The sequence below is a fragment of the Ranitomeya variabilis genome, chromosome 6 (assembly GCF_051348905.1).
Source record: "Ranitomeya variabilis isolate aRanVar5 chromosome 6, aRanVar5.hap1, whole genome shotgun sequence".
Classification (NCBI taxonomy): Eukaryota; Metazoa; Chordata; class Amphibia; order Anura; family Dendrobatidae; genus Ranitomeya; species Ranitomeya variabilis.
In genome coordinates this window covers 422,347,332-422,370,721 of record NC_135237.1, presented here as the reverse complement: position 1 = coordinate 422,370,721, position 23,390 = coordinate 422,347,332, and the positions used below count along the sequence as shown (strand labels likewise).

General features: G+C 44.1%; 2 protein-coding genes across 3 annotated transcripts in view; both read left to right on the top strand.

Annotated features, from left to right (window-relative positions):
* The first annotated feature begins 3,454 nt into the window (after nt 1-3,454).
* LOC143781213 (zinc finger MYM-type protein 1-like) lies at nt 3,455-7,293 on the top strand. Its single transcript, XM_077267698.1, has 2 exons — nt 3,455-6,930; nt 7,016-7,293. Exon 1 carries the CDS (start codon nt 3,469-3,471, stop codon nt 6,109-6,111), a length of 2,643 nt encoding a protein of 880 aa, XP_077123813.1. The 5' UTR covers nt 3,455-3,468; the 3' UTR covers nt 6,112-6,930; nt 7,016-7,293.
* A 4,975-nt stretch (nt 7,294-12,268) lies between these two features.
* The window catches only part of CLUL1 (clusterin like 1), a 68,533-nt gene continuing 57,411 nt past the window's right edge, over nt 12,269-23,390 (top strand). The window contains exons 1-2 of one of the 2 annotated variants that reach the window (XM_077267696.1): nt 12,282-12,381; nt 21,002-21,155. The gene's annotated coding sequence lies outside the window, so the exon portion shown is untranslated. Of the gene's footprint in view, nt 12,382-21,001; nt 21,156-23,390 lie in introns of both variants that reach the window. The other variant, XM_077267697.1, reaches the window with a different exon arrangement.

The window sequence follows — 23,390 nt, the reverse complement described above, 5'->3', positions numbered from 1 at the left end:
CCCGATATTTACCATGGATACCATGGTAAAAGTAAAAAAAAAAAACACTACATACTCACCGTCTGTTGTCCGTCACGTCCCCTGGAGCTTGCCGTAGTGACTGTCTCAGCGACGTCCGGCCGTAAAGCAGAGTCCAGCGGTGAACCTGCAGTAACAGCGGTTCACCGCTGGGCACCGCTGTTACGGCCGGCCGGCGCTGAGACAGTCAGTGCGGCAAGCGCCGAGGGACATGAAGGACGACAGAAGGTGCGTATGTAGCGTTTTTTTTTTTACATGGAGAGAGCTGTCTGTGCGAGCCCCCGACTCTGCAGCCGGCCCCTCTACAGTGAGAGCCCCCGACACCACAGCCGGCCCATCTACTGTGAGAGACCCTGACTCTGCAGCCGGCCCATCTACTGTGCAAGCCCCCTACACCGCAGCCAGCCCCTCTACCGTGCGAGACCCTGACTCCACATCCGGCCCCTCTACAGAGCGAGCACCAACAATGTATACAAGGAGGCCTGGAGGTCTTCCCTAATAAATATACCATGATGGGGGAGTGTGGAGCCAGGAAGGAGCGCTTCCCTAATACGGAGCAGCCAGTGTCGCACTAGTGGGGTCTTTACCTCACTGAGGATCAGCATCTTAGGGCGATGGAGACAAGTACGGCCGCTCCATACAGGCCACGTGCACCAGGGGCCACAGCTGTGTGGTGCAGGCACTTTTCCCATGTGGGGCCCCATAGTGCAGCCATGCCAGGAGCAGAGAGAGGGGCACAGTGCACCAATGCCTGCAGACCCATATGGGAGCAGTGATCTCCTGCAGGCAGACTACAAGCCCCAGCACAGCTCAGTGTGTTTTTTCTTCCTCCCCTTTCTTTCCCTTCTCCCCCGTCCTCGTTCCGGTCGGCCCATTTCCTTGGGTCTGGGTATCTCCATGGAGACTTCTTATACTTCCGGCGTCTATTCCTCCCTCTATGCGATCAGCGCGCATTTCCTCACTTCCGCCTCCTGCATGGCGGCAACCCAGCTGTATACACTCCGGATGATGATTGGTCCGTATATATGGTATGTAGGTTCTTACCACCACTACACTCACTTCCCCTGACGAAGCCGCTGCAGTTACCTTCGGCTAATGTAAGACCTCCCCCGAAAGTAAGACAGGGTGGCACTTATTGGGGTAAAATTAATGTAAGACAGGGTCTTACTTTCGGGGAAACACGGTATAATGTACGCTGCTTATACTGGTGTCTACTGGGGTGTCCTCACATATAATGTACGCTGCTTATACTGGTGTATACTGGGGTGTCCTCACATATAATGTACGCTGCTTATACTGGTGTATACTGGGGTGTCCTCACATGTCAAACAGGCACAGCACTTTACATTCACATATAATGTACGCTGCTTATACTGGTGTCTACTGGGGTGTCCTCACATGTACACATATAATGTACACTGCTTATACTGGTGTCTACTGGTGTGTCCTCACATGTACACATATAATGTACGCTGCTTATACTGGTGTCTACTGGTGTGTCCTCACATGTACACATATAATGTACGCTGCTTATACTGGTGTCTACTGGTGTGTCCTCACATGTACACATATAATGTACACTGCTTATACTGGTGTATACTGGTGTGTCCTCACATGTACACATATAATGTACGCTGCTTATTCTGGTGTATCCTCAAATGTACACATATAATGTACACTGCTTATACTGGTGTGTCCTCACATGTACACATATAATGTACACTGCTTATACTGGTGTATACTGGTGTGTCCTCACATGTACACATATAATGTACGCTGCTTATACTGGTGTATACTGGTGTGTCCTCACATGTACACATATAATGTACGCTGCTTATACTGCTGTATACTGGGGTGTCCTCATATGTACACATATTGTACACTGCTTATACTGGTGTCTCCTCATAAAAACATATAATCTATGCTGCTTATACTGGTGTGTACTGGGGTGTCCTCACATGTCATATACACACCACTGTACGTACACTTATAATGTACGCTGCTTATGCTGGTGTGTCCTCATATATACACATAATGTGCCCGCTTATACTGCTGTATACTGGTGTGTCCTCATATGTAGACACATAATGTACGTGCTTATACTGCTGTATACTGGTGTATGCTCACATGTACACATACATAGCACATATACATATAATATACGATACACTGTCTATACTGGTGTATACTCACATATGTACATAGACATTCACTCCACATAAATATATATATGATATAGACATTCACTCCACATAAATATATATATGATATATACTCACCATATAAATACATATATAATGAACACTGCATATACTGGTGTATACTCACACATACATATAGACATACACAAATATACAATATACTAAAGTATACATACACTGAACACATGCATACATAGACATGTATACCATATTTATGCATATACATGCGCACATATGCATACACGTGTATATATAGATGACACATATACTCTATGTATCTACGCACATATACAGTTACACAACACAGGCTAAATGTACACACACTGCGGAGTTACAACTGAGCGCCCGATTTAAATCACAAATTACGTTATATCATTGTGTTTGACATAAGGGAGCATGAATGAGCCTGGATGACATTGCCCCCACTGGCCGACAGTCATTAGGTAGCGATACCCAACCATTACAAGTCAGGTAGAAGTGGCCATAAGCCGCTGTTCTCTCCTATGTGTCTGTGTATACAGTATATGGCACAGTACAGACAGTCAGGCTTTGTGCCGTTGTCGTGGCTCCAGTTCCTGCCTGCAGTCAGTGCAGGTTATATGGACAGTTGTCACCTTGTGATTGTTGGGCATGTTGCTCTGAATGTTACATAGCCATTAGTGATGAGCGAATATACTCGTTACTCGGAGGTCACCCGAGCGTGCTCTGGAAATCTTGAGTAACGAGTATATTCGCTGATCACTAGCAGGCCGCCGCGCAATGAATTGCGACAGGGCAGAGCCTGACACAGGATTTTAATTGACTGCCTCCTGGCAGCTCGGAGAGTGGTGATCCCGGCGATATGGGTAACAGTGCTTCCCAGCCAGCGAGTGGTGCAGGGCAGTATAAAAAAAAGATGTTCAGCTAGGGGTCCTGAATCTACCATCAGACCTAGACCATTCAGTGTATTTATGTTATGCCAGGGAGGAAACGTGAGCAATGCTTTTGCAGTTCAGTAGTGGTTATACTAAGTTGTTCTGCAGCTAGAAGGTCACACTGAGTTACACGGAACTAGAGGTAGTCTGCAAGAACCCCTTGATGGGAGATGTGATGTATTTCCAGGAGACATAGCAATTGATGCCCTACAGTCAGACAGACCAGATCAGGTGTTTAATCTAAAGTTAAGGTTTTACTGAATTTAGCTCTTCAGTTCAAGTGGTTTCCAGGTTATGAAGCTCTGCTGTGGAGGGGGATATAAGGTTGAACTTGAATGTGCTTTGTTTCTACAGAAAAAAGCTTTACCATTATGTCAAGCTACAAGCATCTGAGCGGTGCTCAGAAGCGTAAAAAAAAGAGAGAGGAAAGCCAGAAACATGCCAAAATGCCCAAAATCAGTAGTTTCTTCAATGCCCCTTCTTCTGCAGAGAGCTCTGTTACTATTTCACATACAGAAGATTTAGAAGCAAGGGCTGAAAGTCTTTGCTCCTCAGAGAATTCAATACAGGAACTGGCGCAATCCAGAGATCATCCTGCAGCAAGTACAGTTGAGCAAATGGCACGTGTTACTGAAGCTAGCACGGAAGATATTTGTGAAAAACAGGCAGACCAGCCAGGCACTTCTGGATTGGCTAGCGAAGAATTCGTTATGCCATTTGATAGCAGTACGAGTCCTATCAACCTTGCTTGTGAAAAATACATAACAGACAGAGCAAATTTCCCAGTTACTATAACAGACTCGTCTGTTAAGATGTTTATAATTACGCATGGCCCTTGCAGACCACCAGGACCATTTCCTAGAGATAATGACGACAATAAAAGATGCTTTTCTGCGAAGTATTATGAGAAAATAACGAAAACAGGTCAAAAATTTCCAGTTTCTTGGCTTTGTTACTCGCCAAAATTAAATGCAGCATACTGTGAGCCATGCTGGCTGTTTGGTGATCGAAGAAAATTAGGATTTTCCCCAGCTTGGGCCAGAGGACTTAAAAACTGGAGAGGCTTATCGCACAAAATACAACGCCATGAATGTTCACAATCTCATCTAGAAGCTTGTGTAGTTTATGATCAGTGGCGAAGAAAGGGATCAATTGACCTGCAAACTGAAAATCAGTTAAGAAATCAACATAATTTCTGGAGGCAAATTTTAAAAAGAATAGTGAATGTTACCCTAACAATGGCCATGGCTAACATGCCATTTCGGGGTCACAGAGAAAAAATTGGCAAAATCAATAGTGGTAATTTCCTGGCAATTATAGAGTTACTAGCACTCTATGATCCCCTGCTTAAGGAACTGCTGGAACTGCCAGAGGGCACAGCAAAATACCTTAGTCCCAGAATTCAAAACGAATTAATAGAAATTTTGTCAACCAAAGTAAAATCTGAGATTTTATCTCAAGTGAATGAAGCTCACTTCTATTCGCTGATCATGGATACAACGCAAGATGTATCAAAAACTGATCAGATGAGCCAAGTAATTAGATACGTGTCTGTTGAAAGGAATGCAAATATGAGAGCCACGAAAGTTCGCATCCATGAAGCCTTTCTTGGATTTCAAGCCATTCATGACCAGCGTGCTGCTGGTATAGAGAAAGAGATCCTGGAATGCATTGACAGCAATGGCCTTTCCATTCATAAGTGCCGTGGTCAGGGCTATGATGGAGCTGCCACAATCAGTGGCATCTATTCTGGTGTGCAGGCCCGAATTTTAGAAAAAGAACACAATGCTATGTATGTTCACTGTGCAGCACATAATTTGAATCTTGTTCTTCAAGATGCTGTTTCAGAAATTACAGAAATTTCAAACTTTTCTGATATATTGCAACATGTCTATACATTTTTTGGGGAAAGCATACGACGTTGGGAGCTTTTGTCATCATTTACAAGCAGTTCATCGGTCACACTAAAAAAATTATGTCCCACACGCTGGTCTTCCCGTCATGAGTCGCTGCTTGCCCTAAGATTTCGTTTTTCTGATGTAATGATGGCATTGTCAAAAATCATCCTTATTTCATCCAAAAAAACTGAAATAAATGAGGCAATGGCTCTTAAAAAGAAAATGGATTCATTTCAGTTTGTTTTTTTGGTTGTCCTTCAGACAAAAGTATTACAGACTGTTAATGCACTGTCAACCATGCTGCAGGCAGAAAGCATGGATTTATCTAAGGCAACTAATTTAATAAAGAATGCAGCTGAAGAACTTTCACAATTCAGAAATCATTTTGATGAAGCGAAAGAGAGCGCTATCTTGTTGGCACGCAGCTGGGGCATCTCCCCAGCTTTTGAAAGTAAGCGATTATCAAAAGTTAAAAAGCATTTTGATGAACTGAGTACGGATGAGAGATTGCACATTCCGGAGGACCGATTTAAAGTCACCGTGTTCTATGAGTATTTAGACATCATTGTAGGTCAGCTGTCAAACCGATTTAATGGAATGAATCGGGTTGTGCAGTATTTTAGGATACTTCAGCCTGCAGATCTGGCATCTTCCTCAGATGAGGAATTATATGAGGCTGCATTACAGCTGCAGAAAAAGTACAACCAAGATCTTTCACCAGCATTTCCAGCCCAGCTTCTGAGTTTTAGATGTGCTCTAAAGAATGACATTCAAAAATTGACATCTGTCAAGGACCTTGCACATTTACTGTTAGTCGAAAATAGCCTGCTATCGTCAAATCTACCGGATGTGTGCATAGTCTTACTTTTATTCCTAACCTTGCCAGTAACGGTAGCATCAGCAGAAAGATCCTTCTCAAAATTAAAACAAATTAAAAACTATCTAAGAAGTACAATGTCTGAACACAGACTCTCTGGTCTTGCCATTCTAAGCATTGAAAATGCAAGAGCCAACCAACTTGACATAGATGGCATTGTTGACCAATTTGCTGAAGCAAAAGCACGTAGGCGCCAGTTCTAACCTTCCTAACGTTTGTTATACTCCGTGAGTATGCAAGTTGAAGTTGAAGTTTTATTTTTTTTTTATAGAGATGGGTGGATTTTCCATACTTATTTCCAGATTCCCCTGGAATGTAATTTTTTTCGTAAATGCCAGTTTTGTTAATGTTTTAATCTAGGATTTTAATTGGCTATCAAAACACCTCTTTTTACAATGAGACTTAATCTTCTCTTAAAAAAAAAATTCACCCATCTCTATTTCAGAGTTCTGGTTTCAAAGTTCCATTTGTTGCATCTGCATGAATGCATCAGTTCTTTATGTTGTTTAAAAACGTTTTCTAAGCCTTTTGCTGACCTGTATACAGCTGTATCATACACCATTCACATGTCTTTGCAGGTGTTGTAAGGGGTTAGAAGCTACTTTGCCCTGTCCATATTTTGCAGAGGGCAAGTGGCAACTATTTCCTTTACAGTAGTTAACTGACAATTTTATTGGCCATTTTAATACTGAAAATATATCTACGTCAGTCACTAAAATGTATTTTGCTATATCTGTTTAAATATATACCATTATGGTATATTCTAGTTTAAAAAACAAGCACGTTATGGTGAATGGCAGCTGTATGCACACATGGTAAAAGGCATTCAAAGTCTCACTCAACTAATTTGTGTTATTTACATTATAGGTTGCCACATCTCAATATTTGCGGAATGTTTGGCCACAGTTTTGGTTTTGAGTTCAAGTTTCAGAAGTTTAGAATGTTTCCAAGTTTTTCTGTTATTTTCAAGTTTGGGAGTTTTTGCTGGGAACACCACCATTCTCTGTTGTTCAAAGTTCCAGGTAATGTTTATCATACTAAAGTGAATAAATGTTTAGGATCACACTGTATTGGGGATGGCAAATAATAATAGTTTCACTTTTTTAGGTTGAATTCATTTTATCTATTACTGCAATGCAATGCTGCTTTCTCCTGCAATGCTGCTTTCTGGTAAGTCTATTTTTTATTGCCTTCGCCATATAAATTAGTAATTGGGGGGTGTGGCTGTGGAGAGGGTGTGGCTGTGGAGGGGGTGTGGCTGTGGAGGGGGCGTGGCTTAACATGCAAATTTTCGACGCGCTACGCGCGCCACCTATTCCCCTCCCTTCTTCGGGGGGGGGGGCCCTTTGCTCAATTTTGCTATGGGGCCCTGTGAAATCTATGTACGCCCCTGGCTGTAGGACCTGCGATGATGTCACTGCCATGTGATTAGGGCAATCACAGCTGTAGGACCTGAGATGATGTCACTGCCATGTGATTGCCCTAATCACATGGCAGTGACATCATCGCAGGTCCTACAGCTATTTGCTGTGCAGCAGATCCATCCTGGTGTTCTGTGGATGTCTTTTGTTCTCTGGTATCAGCCATTACATCAGACGGCCAGAGCTTACTGCGTCTGCGCAGGACACCAGTACACAGCGCAGGCGCCGGATTTGAAACGATAACAGCGCTGAGGGGGCGGCGCCGAAAGCGCAGGAAGATGTGAGTGGCTAAGCTGGGGAGTGAGGACCCGCCTACCTGGCTAGAGACAGGAATTGTGGCTAAGTATAAAAACGCTTTATTTGGGGTATACTTGAACCTAAAACTAAAAGAGCCACCTTGTTAGAATGCAGCATTACTGCTGCACAAGGTGGCTCTTTTAGTTTATAACGGCTGGAGGGGGGTGACAGTGGCCCTTTAACTATTTTGTGTGATATAACTCTGCTTTAAGGGCATAAAAATTAAAAGTTTGAAAATTGCGACATTTTTGCCAAATTTCCATTTTTTTTCAAAAATAAATGCAAATCATATCAAAGAAATTTTACGACTATATCTGACGGAACTGGAGATTATCTGCAAGGAAGAATGGCAGAGGATCCCCAAATCCAGGTGTGAAGGACAAGGGAGAATCCATTTTGGATTTTAAGTTCAGGACATCTCCTTCCACTCCTGAAATGTGCCCCCACCTTTGGGATTCCACAGGCTCATTATTTTCTTTTAATTAAAAGAGCTTGGACAAGCTCTTTTGAAGCTGTTAACACAAGGGTGTGAACTCTTCTGCAGCTATAGCAACCTGAACGTCTTTGTGTGACCAAGCACATGGCACAGCAAGGCTATGAGGCGCTGCCCATCACCAGGGTTCATCTGGACTGGTGCGCCGGGAGGGGAATGAGGGAGGTGGGAGTGTCGGCGAATATTCCTGTGAGTGTTTTACTTGGGACGGATTTGGGGTGGCTAGTGTCATAGTATGTGGCTACTGAGACCCCAAGTCTTGGTCCCCCACTGTGTCTTGATTTGTCTACTGCTAGCAATGTTATAAGTGTCTTGCCTGTTCCTTCTGCATCAAGGGTGGAGATCAGGGCTGAGAGTACCTCCTGCACTGACAGGACACATGCAGCGTGTGCAGATGAGACAGAGCCAGAAGACACAGGAAGGTGTGAGCATGCCCTCAGATGTGATGAGACAGTGTGCTCTGGAGGGAGAGGTAGGCGGCAGGTAGCTGCAAGGCCGGAACCAGAGTTGGTGGGAGGGGCAGGGATTGTAGGGCCTAGATGAGTCCAAACTGATGGGTTCTGCGCTGCTGCAGGAAGGGGAACATGCCAATGGGGTTGGGGCTGTCAAAGGAGAGGTGCAGCTTCCAGGTAAGGCCCCAGGGCAGGAGGTCCCCACACCCAGGATGCCAGGAGATGAGGCTGGTCCAACCTAGTCGGCGACTTGTGTGGAGGCCGAGGGAAGGCAGGCTCTACCTAGGGTTACAGCGGTTGTGGCCGCTGTCACCAGGAGTGGAAGTGCTGGAGCCCAAGGAGCCTCACAGAGGTCTGACAGCCTTCCCGCTTCCGACCAATTGGCGGTTGAACCAGAGGGAGGCCAGGAGACAGGTCCCGGGGAACTGACAGAAGACGTGGCAGTTTCATCCATTCTGGTCACGTCTAGTCAGAGGATTCAGGCAGCGTTGGAGGGCGACGACAGCTTGAAGGCCCTTATGGCTCAGGTAGCACAGCCTTTCACGGACTCAGACCTCGAGCGGGTGGTCTAGGACCAGAGACGGCAGTACCGGGTGTCGGTTCAGCAAGAGTCACCAGAGGCGTGGCATAGGCACCGACAGTTAGTGGTACCCTATCCGTTCCGGGCGGAGTTGTTGCAGATCGCACATGAGGTTCCGATAGCTGGACACTTAGGGACTGCTAAGACCAAGGCCAGGCTAGCCCAGCATTTCTACTGGCCTAAAATGGGGACAATGTTGCTGCCTACTGCCGTTCGTGTGACACCTGTCAGAGAGTGGGAAAGGCAGGGCGGTGCCCCAAAGCCCCACTGGTGCCATTGCCCATCATTGACGAGCCTTTCCGGAGGGTGGCTGTGGATCTCATTGGACCGCTGTCCATTCCCAGCAGCTCCAGGAAACGCTACATACTAATGGTAGTGGATTATGCCACCTGATACCCAGAAGCGGTAGCCTTGTCATCCACACAGGCTGACAAAGGTGGCCACCACTTTACTGGAGATTTTCTCCAGAGTGGGATTTCCCCAGGAAATGCTCACTGACCAAGGGACCCAGTTCATGTCGCAGCTGATGGAGTCCCTTTGTAAGCAAATACAGGTGCAACATCTAGTGGCCAGCCATACCATCCGCAGACTAATGGTCTGTGGGAGCGGTTCAATGGCATCCTCAAGCAGATGCTTAGGATGTTCGTTGACTCCCACGGGAGTGACTGGGAGTGGTATCTCCCTCACCTACTATTTGCCTACCGGGAGGCTATGCAGGCCTCAACAGGGTTTGCCCCCTTCGAGCTCTTGTATGGGCGGTGTGTACCAGGGCCCCTTGCTCTGGTGAAAGAGGCATGGGAAAGACACTTGGCCACCCCTGGAGTGTCGGTCGTTGAGTACGTCGTGCACTTCGGGGACAAAATGACGGCCTTGTTGCGGCTGGTGCGGGACAATATGGCCCAGGCTCAGGCTGACCAGAAGCACTGGTATGACGATATTGCCATCTTCAGTCCCACATGGAAGGATCACCTAAAGCATCTGACGCAGGTGCTTAGGCGGATCGAATGGGCAGCTTTGACCATCAAGCCAGAAAATGCCAGCTGGGCATGAGCGAAGTCCTTGACCTGGGTCACCGACTAGGCGGGAGACGTTCTGAAGCCAGAACCTGGGAAGGTGGATGCCATTATATCCTGGCCCACCCCCAGGACCAAGAGACAGGTGATATCCTTCCTCCGCACTGCTGAGTACTATAGGAGGTTTGTTCCACACTATAGCACCCTAGCCAAGTCCCTGACGGACCTCACCAAGAAAAAGCTACCGTTTCTGGTAGACTGGTCAGTCGCCTGCGAGACCACTTTTCAGGCACTCAAGACTGCTCTATCCTGCTCCCCAGTACTACAAGCTGCTGACTTTGCACGGCCGTTTGTAGTACAGACCGATGCCAGTGACTTTGGTCTCGGTGCCTTGCTCAGCCAGGTCAACGCAGTGGGCCAGGAGCATCCCGTCATGTACCTGAGCAGGAAGCTATTGCCGAGAGAGGTGGCCTACTCCACAATGGAAAAGGAGTGCCTGGCAATTGTATGGGCCCTGCAGCGTCTGCAGCCATACTTGTATGGGCATCCCTTCATCGTGGAGATGAACAACAACCCCCTCAGCTGGTTTCACATGGTCTTCGGGGAGAATGGGAGGTTGCTGCATTGGAGCCTGGTGCTCCAGCAGTACCACTTCTCCATTCGCCACACAAAAGGGTCCAAGACCATGGAAACGCTGACGGACTATCTCGGCAAGGAGAGATTGCGGGTGTGCGCTCGGGGGAACACAGGAATGTGATGATCCCTAGCGCCCTCTAAAGTGAGGAGGTCTGAGGGACAAGGGAGAATCCATTTTGGACATCTCCTTACACTCCTGAGATGTACCCCCACCCTTGGCATTCCACAGGTTCATTGTTTTCTTTTAATTAAAAGAGCTAGGACAAGCTCTTTTGAAGCTGTTAAGACAGGGGTGTGAAGTGTGAACTCTTCTGCAGCTATAATAACCTGAACCACTTTGTGTGACCAAGCACATGGCACAGCAAGGCTATGAGGTATGGAATCTGGAAAATGACCTACAATAACAGAATGCAAAATCTCTAAGATGAGCTGAGGACATATTCTGAAATATCCTTTCCCCATGAGCCCATATTATTTAGCCACCTGTAGCACTCTGGATTATGGAGTTATAAAGCATAGCTAGCAGTAATTACATACGGTAGTCATATTTAGTCTCTATGCACAGATAAAATCCAGTGGCAGTGCAACCAATCCATTCAGAGCAGGGTGGATAAAAATCAATGTTTTTTTAAAAAAATCAAAAAAATCGGATTTTTTTGATTTAAATCGGATTTTTTTGATTTAAATCGGATTTTTTTCAATAAACTGCTTTTTGAGGAAAATATTTTACCATCCAAAGGTTCTTCCATCATGAGATAAAGCTGAGTTGTTTAACTCAGTAGAATAAAGGCTGTATATGTGTAACATTCACAATGCCATGCTCTTCCAGAGGTTTCTGTAGGATGCTGACTATCCAACAAGTTTGGGCATGTCAACTGAATGGAAAAAGAAACTAAACCAAAAGTGAAACCAAGCTAGAAGTGTGGAATTAAAGGGGCAGTATGAACAAAATGTGGAGGCTATTAATAGTTTATACAATTAAGACATGCTGCTTTTAAACACCTACCTATTGCCATATAGTAAAACAAAAAAGATTTTTACTTACTTTGGGGTCCCCCCCCTCACCCTGGCGTTAGATCGTTGCCCCTAGTTTCGTCCGTGTAACTATGGGCGCACATGCGCACTGCTCTCACTTCTCATTTTAATCGTGATTTATATTAAAAAAAACCTTTTGATTTAAATCAGTGATTTAAATCATGATTAAAATCATGATTTAAATCGATCCGATTTAAATAGAAAAAAATCTTTTGATTTAAATCGTGATTTAAATCATGATTTAAATCGGCGTGATTTAAATCAATCCACCCTGATTCAGAGTTTTGTGCGCAAAGTTATGGGCCAGTCACAGTTCTAGGCAGAAAATCATATTCTCAGACATGGGAGGAGAGAGGCTGCACCACCCAGGGGTGGGAGCAGATGTGTGAGGTAGCAGCCTAGGAGATATAAGGCAGCCCCTCATTTTGGACTGGGTTTTCTGATGGCCGGAGGATACGTTTGCTGACTCAGCCCGGAAAGCCTGTAACTAAGATTTGGACCTGTGATCCATCAGCGCATCCCTGTGGTCACATGCTATATAACATGGTAATTGCAACCTATCTATACCCTATCCTTATACTTCACTCCTGACTGCATATATTTGCTCTTGTATGTATAGCTGCATTTTGTAGTGCACCTCCTCAGCGATTAAATATAAAAATAATCTTGGGCTGCTCTTTTATCTTGATCCACGAATTCCCACATCCACACGCTCTGTTGGTTATTTTATACGCTACCGCAGGGTTGGTTCCTGACTCGATATAAGCCTGCTGTTGGATGGGGTTATTTTAAATGAGAAACTGGTGACAGAATACCGTACTGGGAGGTTTAGATATATATCCCCAGGATGGACTGGTGATATATCCCCCCCCCTCACTGGGAGCGCCTCACTAACTCGTACCTATAAGGGCTCCTTTTCACTTGCGAGAAATACGTCCGAGTCTCGAGGGTTAAAACCCTGCTCTGGCGCCGGCACTCCAGAGCGGAGCGTGCAGCCGCACAGCAATACATGGAGCTGTACGCTCCGCTATGGAGTGCCGGCGCCAGAGCTTGGTTTTAACCTGCAAGACTTGCACGTATTTCTCGCAAGTGAAAAGGAGCCCTAAGGGAAGCCTTTCCGGCGACTATTTGCCCTCGGTGCAGTTCCCTGACTGACCTGAGGCAAGTGGTGGCACCAGAAAGCCAATCCCTGACGGATCTTTCTCTCCCCTCCCCCGAGGTGAGTGAAGTCGACGCCCCCCTTTCCCTGTGAGATCCTTTACACTAGGTGTGAAACACTTATTGCATCATTCCCAAGAAGACTCATGACTGTAGTAGCTCAAAAGGGTGCTTCTCCTCAATATTGAGCAAAGGGTCTGAATACTTATGACCATGTGATAGTTCAATTTTTCTTTTCTATTAAATTTGCAAAAATGTATACATTTCTGTTTTTTTCAGTCAAGACGGGGTGCAGACTGTACATTAATGTGAAAAAATGAACTTTTTTGAATTTACCAAATGGCTGCAATGAAACAAAGAGTGAAAAATTTAAAGGGGGCCTGAATACTTTCCGTACCCACTGTGTGTGTATGTATGTATATATATATATATATATATATATATATATATATATATATATATATATATGTGTATATATATATATATATATATATATATATATATATTTTGTAGCATTTCACCCGCTACGGGTCTTGGGGACACTCGCTTAGGTGTGGCGGATGACACTCAGGAGACACGTTTCCTTAAAAGTTCACAGGGTTTATTGCTCCATAAACCACATTGCAACAGGAACAACAGGTAAACAGTCTTACGTCAGACAGATGATTCCTCAATGTCCATAAAAGAGCTCCGCTCTCTCAGGTCTGTGGGCACACAGACTGTGCTATATCCAGCACGTAGGCTCTCCAGCCTAAATGGTCTCTGTGTGCTGTTCAGGACGTCTGTCCCCCCTTGGGACCGTCCAACACACAGGCCACTCTGCAGTGTCCAGCCAGGACACATGGAAGTGTGTCCACCCTGACACACACCCACACACTCACCCCATGTGCTACACACACCTCCTTACACAGGTGTAACCACACCCAGGTACCTGTCACATGGCTAGTCAGGTGAGCGTGACATCACCACAGGTCCTTACACACAAAACCATCTTACGTGTTCAGATATGCCTCTTTGGGAGGGTTTGTAGGTGACTGAACCCACCCATCTCTCCAATCACCTGGAAGCCTTCCCAATGTAAACAAATCCCTCAGCAGTAGACCTGCTTGAGCAAAACATACCCAGGCTTCCATCACAGGGCCACCCACCTCTGCGATACATACCATCCATTAATCACATGACCAGTCGCTATGCCACATATTTCCCCCTCTGCCTAAAGCTGTGGGGCTTGGCACTTTCTATTACCCGACTAGAGATCCTTCTCAGTCGTCCCTGACAGTCAAACCATCTGTCAAAGTCAGGGCCTGTTACTGAACCCTTTCGTCGGCATTCGTCAACCATTTCTGTCACACCCTTTGATAAAGACGACCCCTTGTCATCTCGTCTCAGTCGGATTTGGGCAACATGGACAATCTGGTGTTGCAATCCCCTTGCACCCATACAACCTGTCTGGACTGACTCTGTCAACACGTCCGCTACCGGGTCTCCCACGTAAGTCACTCAGCCCTGAGCTAACTGAGGAGTCACTGCCTCTAACTCTTCCTTCAGGCTTGGTACTTCCACCCCTTTGTTCAGCTTTCAGAGCCAACTTCCTCTGAACATCACCAGCTTCGAGACGTTTGGCCAGGATAGACACCTGCCGCTCCACCTTCTCCCAGGCTGCTTTATACATTGACTGGCTTTCTTTCAGGCGACCTCTGAGCTCCGCCACCTCTTTCTCTAAGGCACTCACACGACACTCAGCAGCCTGTCTCCGAAGCTCCTCTTGCTTCAAACGGGTATCCACAGCCTCTTGGACCATGCTTAGCTCGCTCCCTCCATCCTCTGGATTGGCTGAGCTTTCATCATGCGAGGTGGTACCTACTTCAGGCCCCGCTCCTTGGTGGCCTCCTCCAGCTCTTCACAAGGTGCAACTGGTACCACTTCTTTGCATCCTTTACGTCTCCGGTGATGGGAGGACTTTTCCTTCTGGTGGGGCTCTTCTTTACTGTACTCCCTTACTTCCTCAGAGTCACAGTCACCAGCATAGTCTGTGTCATACCACACAGTATGGTGAACCCCCAAGTCACACTCTTTCCGGGTGTCAGCTCCACATGTTTTATCTACCACATCACTAACAGTCATATTGTGGCACACATCAGGTGACGTCATGTCCATAAGTTGGGACCCTCCACCATTTTCCTTAGTCACGCCTGACTTAGTCTGTCAGCTATAGGGGGTGCATTCTCTGCATTAACTTTCACACATAATAATTCATTTGCCCGGGACAACAGTCTGACTGAGTCATGCTTTTGGGATGCTCCGCCCCCTTTTGGGAAACCACCATCCCGCGGGACTCCACCCCCTTTTGGGCAACTACTACCTTTTGGGTTACCGCCCCCCTTTTGGGACTCCGCACCTTTTTTGGAAACCACCATTCGGCGGAACTCCACCCCTTTTTGGGAATGCTACCCCTTAGGGACACCACCCTTTCCCTGGAGTACACCCAACAGTACCATCAGACCCCAGCTCGCAGCGCGCACCAGAATGTCTCTGGGCCTGCACTGGACCTTTAAGAGTCTGCACAACCTGGAGCAGAAATGTTTTTTCTTTTTTTTTTCAAAACTTCACCAGCTCCTGCCGGCACTGCTACAGCTCCTGCTGCAGACACAAATCTCTGGCACCTCCGGGTGCCGATCACAAGCTGCTGCCACTGCCACTGCAGTTTCTGCTGCTGCAGAACCTCTCGCTGCAACCGCGCTGCACGGCTCAACCGCAGACATCGTGGACCCGCCGATCAACAGCAAGCCGCTTGTCACCTTTGTGGACCCGCCGATCCACAGCAAACTTCGTAACCCCGCCAAGTTACCGCCAGATGCCTTCAGTCTTCGTGGCCCCGCCAAGCCACAGCAAGTTGATGAAAGAAAGGGAAAAAAAAGAAATACATGGACTCGCCGGTCCACAGCAAGCACCTGCACATGTGCTTTATAGGAAAACACAGTCTCTCACTGACCCCGGTCAGAACAACACAGACTCCGGTCTGTACCACACCCGGCTTTACAGCCCAAACACAATTTCTCACTGACCCTGGTCAGTATAATACACGGTTTTCAGACCGTTACCCATTGGCAACTTTTACGGGTTTCTGGACACCCCTCGGCCTCAGAGGTGCCCAGACGCAATGTTTTTCTTTTCCTTCCAATCTGACCCCGGTCAGTACACCACGGATCTCCATCCGTCACCTGTCTTTGCCACACAGGTTCCTGGATTCTTCTTCTCCTCAGAGGTATCCCATAAACAGCAGTTCTCACTGACCCCGGTCAGTATTTACTCACGGTTGTCATGACCGTCCACTCTTCTGGCTCAGACCAGCCAGCGCTGCAACCTGTGTTCCTTGGATCGCTGCCCGCATTCTCCACCAATTGTAGCATTTCACCCGCTACGGGTCTTGGGGACACTCGCTTAGGTGCGGCAGATGACACTCAGGAGACACGTTTCCTTAAAAGTTCACAGGGTTTATTGCTCCATAAACCACATTGCAACAGGAACAACAGGTAAACAGTCTTACGTCAGACAGATGATTCCTCAATGTCCATAATAGAGCTCCGCTCTCTCAGGTCTGTGGGCACACAGACTGTGCTATATCCAGCACGTAGGCTCTCCAGCCTAAATGGTCTCTGTGTGCTGTTCAGGACGTCTGTCCCCCCTTGGGACCGTCCAACACACAGGCCACTCTGCAGTGTCCAGCCAGGACACATGGAAGTGTGTCCACCCTGACACACACCCACACACTCACCCCATGTGCTACACACACCTCCTTACATAGGTGTAACCACACCCAGGTACCTGTCACATGGCTAGTCAGGTGAGCGTGACATCACCACAGGTCTTTACACACAAAACCATCTTACATGTTCAGACACGCCTCTTTGGGAGGGTTTGTAGGTGACTGAACCTACCCATCTCTCAAATCACCTGGAAGCTTTCCCAATGTAAGCAAATCCCTCAGCAGTAGACCTGCTTGAGCAAAACATACCCAGGCTTCCATCACAGAGCCACCCACCTCTGCGATACATACCGTCCATTAATCACATGACCAGTCGCTATGCCACTATATATATATATATATATATATATATATATATATATATATATATATATATATATATATATATATATATATATATATATATATATATATATATTAGGCCACAATGGAAGGTTTATTGTTCATTCTTCCTCCCGAAAAGTTATATAAAAAATGATCAAAAAGCTATGCTAATTACACAATAGCATTAAAGAAAACTATATATTGCCATGAAAAAAACGAGCTGCCACACAGCTTTATTGCTGAATAATTGTTAAACTTTTGGCTATTAGAATATGGCTTCAAAAAAACAAATTTTTCGGTCAAAAAAAGCTTGTATGGTTAAGTCTTTGGAAAAATAAAAATGTTATGACTCTTATTGCAACAGTGAAAAAAAAATAATGAAACTAAAATAAAACTAAAAAAATGCTTCCTACTACAGATCCAAAATCGGTTGGCCACAAAGGGGTTAAACTCCCCCCCCCCATTTCTGTCACCATAACTTTTTCTTTCTGTTGAAGAAGTTCTTTGAGGACCAATTTAATACTGGATGAGTTTTCATTGGTACCTATACTGTTCTGATCACTTTTTATTACATTTTTTGTGAGGCAAGATGAAAAAAAAAACCAGTTGTTCTGCTTTCCGGTGTTCCCCAGCAGGATATAAAACATCAAATATATAAAACATAATAGAGGTATAGTTTGGGCTGCTTCAGACATTGTGTTATAAATTATTAATATTTTTTATGTTACATCACATTTATGCAAAAAATAAAATCATTTTTTTAAATATGAATTTATGGCTTTCCTTTTTTTTTATTATAGACTGGTTAAATTGCATGATAATTTTTTAGTTTAAGTATTCCAGACATGGGAAAACCAACTAGTTTCAGTTTACTGTATGTTTTATTACTTTTTATATATATAATAAAATCTTGAAAAAATGTTTTTGTTTTTTTTGTGTAGTCATTTTCCAAGAGCAATAACTTTGTAATTTTTCCATGATAGGGGTGTAAGAGGGCTTGGTTTTATTTTTCTGTGGGATTTGTTGGTATAACTTCTGAGTTCATGTGAGTTTTTGAAGTCTTTTTATTAATACTACCTTTGTTCCTTAACCAGACTGATTATGGCATACTTGTTTTATAACTGGACGTGTCAATACTAAATTTGTATAGATTGTTTACCCCTTCACAACATCCACCATACACGTACGGCACAAGTCAGAAGCCGGTGTATGTAGCGGGCACACACAGCGTACCTGACCCATACCCGGCAGGTCTTCGCTGTATATTACAGCCAGGACCTGCCACTAACAATCGCGAGTAGAGCAGTGCTCTACCCACAAATGTTAACCTTTCGTGAGCGAATTTTTCTGCACCATTTTTGAAAAATCCGCAGGTAAAATGCACTACCTGCGGATTTACTGCGTTTTTTGTGTGGATTTCACCTGCGGTTTTACACCCGCAGATTCCTATTATGGAGCAGGTGTAAAACGCTGCAGAATCCGCACAAAGAATTGACATGCTGTGGAAAATACACCGCAGCGGATTTGGTTTTCCATAGGTTTACATGGTACTGTACAACGCAAGGAAAACTGCTGCGAATCCACAGCGGCCAATCCGCTGTGGATCCGCAGCCAAATCCGCAACGTGTGCACATACCCTTATGGCTCTAGGAAAAAAGGGCGGAAAAAACAAACACTAAAATTGAAATTGGCCACATCGTGAAGGGGTTAATGAAACGGAATTCAAAGAACTGAAAAGAAGCGCATAACCTTACAATTGTATGTTAGAAACCTCATTTATTGTACAGTCATCAGTGTTGGCAAACTGTTCTAGAAAATGAAGTATTTCTCCAAGAAAATTATTGCAGTTCTACGTTTTGTTATAATGTTTATTTCATTTGTGTGTATTGGAACACAAAAAAACAGAGACAAAAAGGCAGATTGGATATAATTTCACACAAAACCCCAAAAATAATAACAATAATTATTTTATTTCTATAGTGCCAACATATGCGTTTTTAGTGCGAGCTTAAAACTGTGGGTATTGGGGATTAATCGTATTAACCTGGGTAGTGCAATCCAAAAAATTGGCGCAGCACGAGAAAAGTCTTGGAGACGGGAGTGGGAAAATAATAGAAATAATAAAATAATAGTAATGATGACTCAAGGTTATACATACACATATTTTCAACAGTCCAGCATTCTCATTTTCTATGCCAAATGCTTATACTGGTTTTAAGGGGTAAATGTTTTCCTTGTGGAGAGTGCCAAGACTGTGTTGGGGAACTTAAAGCCCCCACACACATTTGATTAATGTCTGCTGAATACGCCGATATCGATGGTGTCAGCCGATGGTCTAATTTGCATGGGGGCGCCAGATATCTGATAGTTGTGAAAGATGTCAATCGCACATTTCCGATTCCCGAGTGCCGACCATATTGTTCTCTCTGAGATAAGCTGTTGGCCAATTAATCAGATCGTGTCTTTCTCATAGATCCAAGAAGTATCATTTCTCCTTGCGGAGAGTGACATGTTAAGCATGCCGAGATGAGAAGACTGAAAGCCGCAATGCTCCTCTGGGAAATATGCAAATTGTCTCTTCAGAAAGGAAGAGGACTAGAACCCTAGTGCCACCTATTGGAAGTAGCAATCCTAACAGTCAATGTCGACCGTTTAACGAGCCTTGTCACATGACTTAGGATAAAAACCAAACCAGAATCTCAATTTGCAGACACTGTTTCGGGGTACTGCCCCTCGTCAGTGCATATAACACCGGAAAGCTTGTGCTCCTATGTAAGGGAAAATTGACTGAGATGACTGACAACCGAACCAACGGCCAAAGCATTGTTCGACAGCCACTTAATGTGTTTGGCCAGCCTTATAAGTCCTGTATTGCTTCTGTGAGAAATTAAATATGCAAGTAGCCTAGTGTGAACACTTTCCTCTGACTAATGTCATGGTAAAGCCTGAATTTATAGGAAGGTCGGAACCCAATGTGTTTGGATGTATTTAAAATCACAGCATGGTGAAGGGTGGGGTGTATGCTATTCACATTTCATGTGCTTTAGTACAATTGAGTGCAGCCATTTATCTATTTGCTATGTAAGTTTGGTTTTGGTTATGCACCAGTTCAGACTAGTTCTCTGTTCAGTCAGTTTACCATTACTTGCTATGTACTGTTTTTTCTGACTTGAACACCCCGCCCTTCACCATGCTATGATTTTAATTACATCCAAACACATTTGATTCCGACCTTCCTATAAATACAGGCTTTACCATGACATTAGTCAGAGGTAAGTGTTCACACTAGGCAGTTAGGTCAGGGACCCATCCGATCTGAGATTACCTTGGAGTTGGTGGATGGGCTCACATTTTTTGGTAAAATTTTGTGCTAAGCATCTCGTGTGTTTTTTCATAGATTTCACAAGCCATTATGCTATTCACATTTCATGTATCACACATTCATTTGTTTTAGCACAATTGAGCGCAGCCATTTATCTAAGTGTTACATTATAAATACAATATAGAACATGTTTTTCTTAACCCTTTCCTGACATATGATGTACAGTTATGTCATATCTCGACTCCCTGCCTTTGAAGCAGGCTCACAAGCCATGCCTACATCTTTTCCGGTAGATGATCTCTGAATTATTCAGCCATCACCTGCTTCTAACAGCTGGAGGTGGAGCAGAGCGGGTGTCAGTAATAACAATGCCAAAATGAAGCACAGTTCTCATGCATTGTCAGTGATTTGTGGTTTTATAAAGCTGAATCACTTGTACATAACACCTTTCTGCTTTTGTGTTTTTGTGTGTGTGAATTTACTCTTATGACGATGGATAACAAACTGTTAAACGTGTGTAAACATGTGAAATCTGTGCTATGCTACTTTTAGAAGAAAGGCTTCCTAACTAGTAATTTGTGTATTTTCTCTTTAAGATTAAGCAAGGGATTAAAAGTCTAGGGCAGCATGGATGTCCATTTGTGATTATGTTAATTGGATTAACAACCAAGTCATCACATAAATTGTAATGTAGGACATTGGGCAGTGAAGATCAGTGGAGAGGACATCTGCTTCGCTAGAGAACAAAAGGTTTTGAATCTTATATTTATACTTTAGTATTGATTTTTCCTTGGAATGACGTCGTTGTAGATACAATTCTGATAAACCTTTGTTGATTATCATAGTCAGTGATAAAATAATATTACAGAATTATGATAAGAATCTGGCTAATTGACCTTTCATATTGATTGCTGATATATGGTATTTTGTGTTCTAATATGTCTCTAACTAATACTTTAAGTATTCTAATTCAAGTTACCGTGAAGAAGACCAAAGAGGAATAAGGTACTGATTTTTATGCAGTAGTAGGAACTTTATTCTTTCATTATTTTTTTTAATGATGTTTATGCTATATTGCTGTTAGTGGTGTATGCTCTTGATGTGAATATTAAATGTAGCTACAGTTTACAATGGTCCTGACTTATGCTTAAAAGGTGTTTTCTGCTATGATATATCATGTTATATTTCTATATACTTCTTATATATATAGTGCTCAGCATAATACACCTTCTTTGAAAGGTAATATTTTATTTTACTGTACACAAAAACAATTTGTAAGGATCTGAGGCTACATGAGTAATCCTGTTGTCAGGGAGATACATTTCATTGATGGTATCATGGATTCACAGATGTACTGCTTTATAGTGAAAGAGAAGATGCTATAATCACTCCTTGTCCTTGGTAGACGTGCACTTTTTTCAGTAAGAAAATGAAGCAAAACACATCTGTTGTATTTCTTAAGAACAACTGGGTGAAAATGATTCACTGGCCAAGTGTCGCCTGATATGAACCCAGCAGACCACTTATGGAGAATTCTGTAGAGACAAGTTGAGCATCAAGGGTCATTGAGCGACTATTCTTGAAAAATGGGAAAAGATACATATTGCAATATGTTCAACTTGTTCATCCCATGGCTGGAGGACTTGGCGCTGTACTTAAAAATCATGGAGGTCAAACAAAATACTAGACCTAGTTGTTTTTGATGTTGGGTTCATTCATTCCTAATTCATTTTTGCATCAACTAGTTTGAGTAAAAATATGACATGTGGCCAGTTTCCAAATGGCTAATAGCCACCCAAATTAATGGAATGTCTCATGAGCCAGGAATAATAACCATGGTACTGTATCACCAAAATAGTACAAAATGCTACAAAATGTACACATCATACAATAACGCACAGATTGTGATTCAGTCTACTTAGTACATTACCCTAGGGAGCAGGGAGAAAATAGCACTCGCTCTCCCTGCACAATGATCATTACAACAACCATTCACTATGGCTGTGTCTTTCCCTTAGCACATTTTTGTGACTCAGGTGTATTTTCTCCCTGTATTATTGTTGGAATAAGTTTAAATGCAACAACTCCATTCCTGTTGTAGTCTGCATTGAATGTCTATGAGTGTTCATTTGTCAGCTATGCTGTGATTGTTAAAGTTTGTAAAAAAAAAAAAAGGTCAGAGGACACTCACTGATTGCATCAGTCTACTGCTGTTTCCTTCACAGAGAGACATGTGTTACATGGACTAGATTATATCGGTAGTTACTGTCAAAGCTTTCTTATTTTGTTCCAGTTCAAGCTGCATATATTAAACACAGTTTGCCTTACGTTGGATTCTGCTGCTTATATGAAGTAACACGCGCTGCTGTGGTAATACTCCGGCTAACAGGTTATGGGCCCAGCCACCGGAAAGTAAATGGTAAAAAGCCCAGTCACCGGAATAAGCAGCGAGCCAAGCGCAGACAGCACAGAGGAACCCCCGGAATACAAGGACACCGGAACGCAAAGGTACCGCAGTGTACAGAGCACCGGACAGCGCAGCTTAAAGGGCCAGTAACAAACAAAAACAAAAGAGGTACAAGAGACAAGAATGTCTACAGAAAGGAATGCAGTGAAGTACACAGTGCCAAGTCTCACAAATCACAATTACAGCTCCTGGAAATTCAAGGTAAAGATGTTACTTATAAGAGAGGGTACATGGAAATGTATTGAACAGCCTGTGCCTGACCCAGTACCGGGTGATTGGCTAGAGACTGATCAGAAAGCACAAAGCACTATTTCCCTCAGCATAGATGATAACCAGATTGTACATGTATGCAAATGTGATACTGCAAAGAAAATGTGGGAAGAATTACAGAAAGTGCATGAAAGGTCAAATCTCAGCAATAAGCTATATCTTATGAGAAAGCTGTATCAGTCTAAATTAAGTGATGGCCAGCATATGCAGGACTATATCAGAAACACCCTAGAGATTGTGGAGCGCCT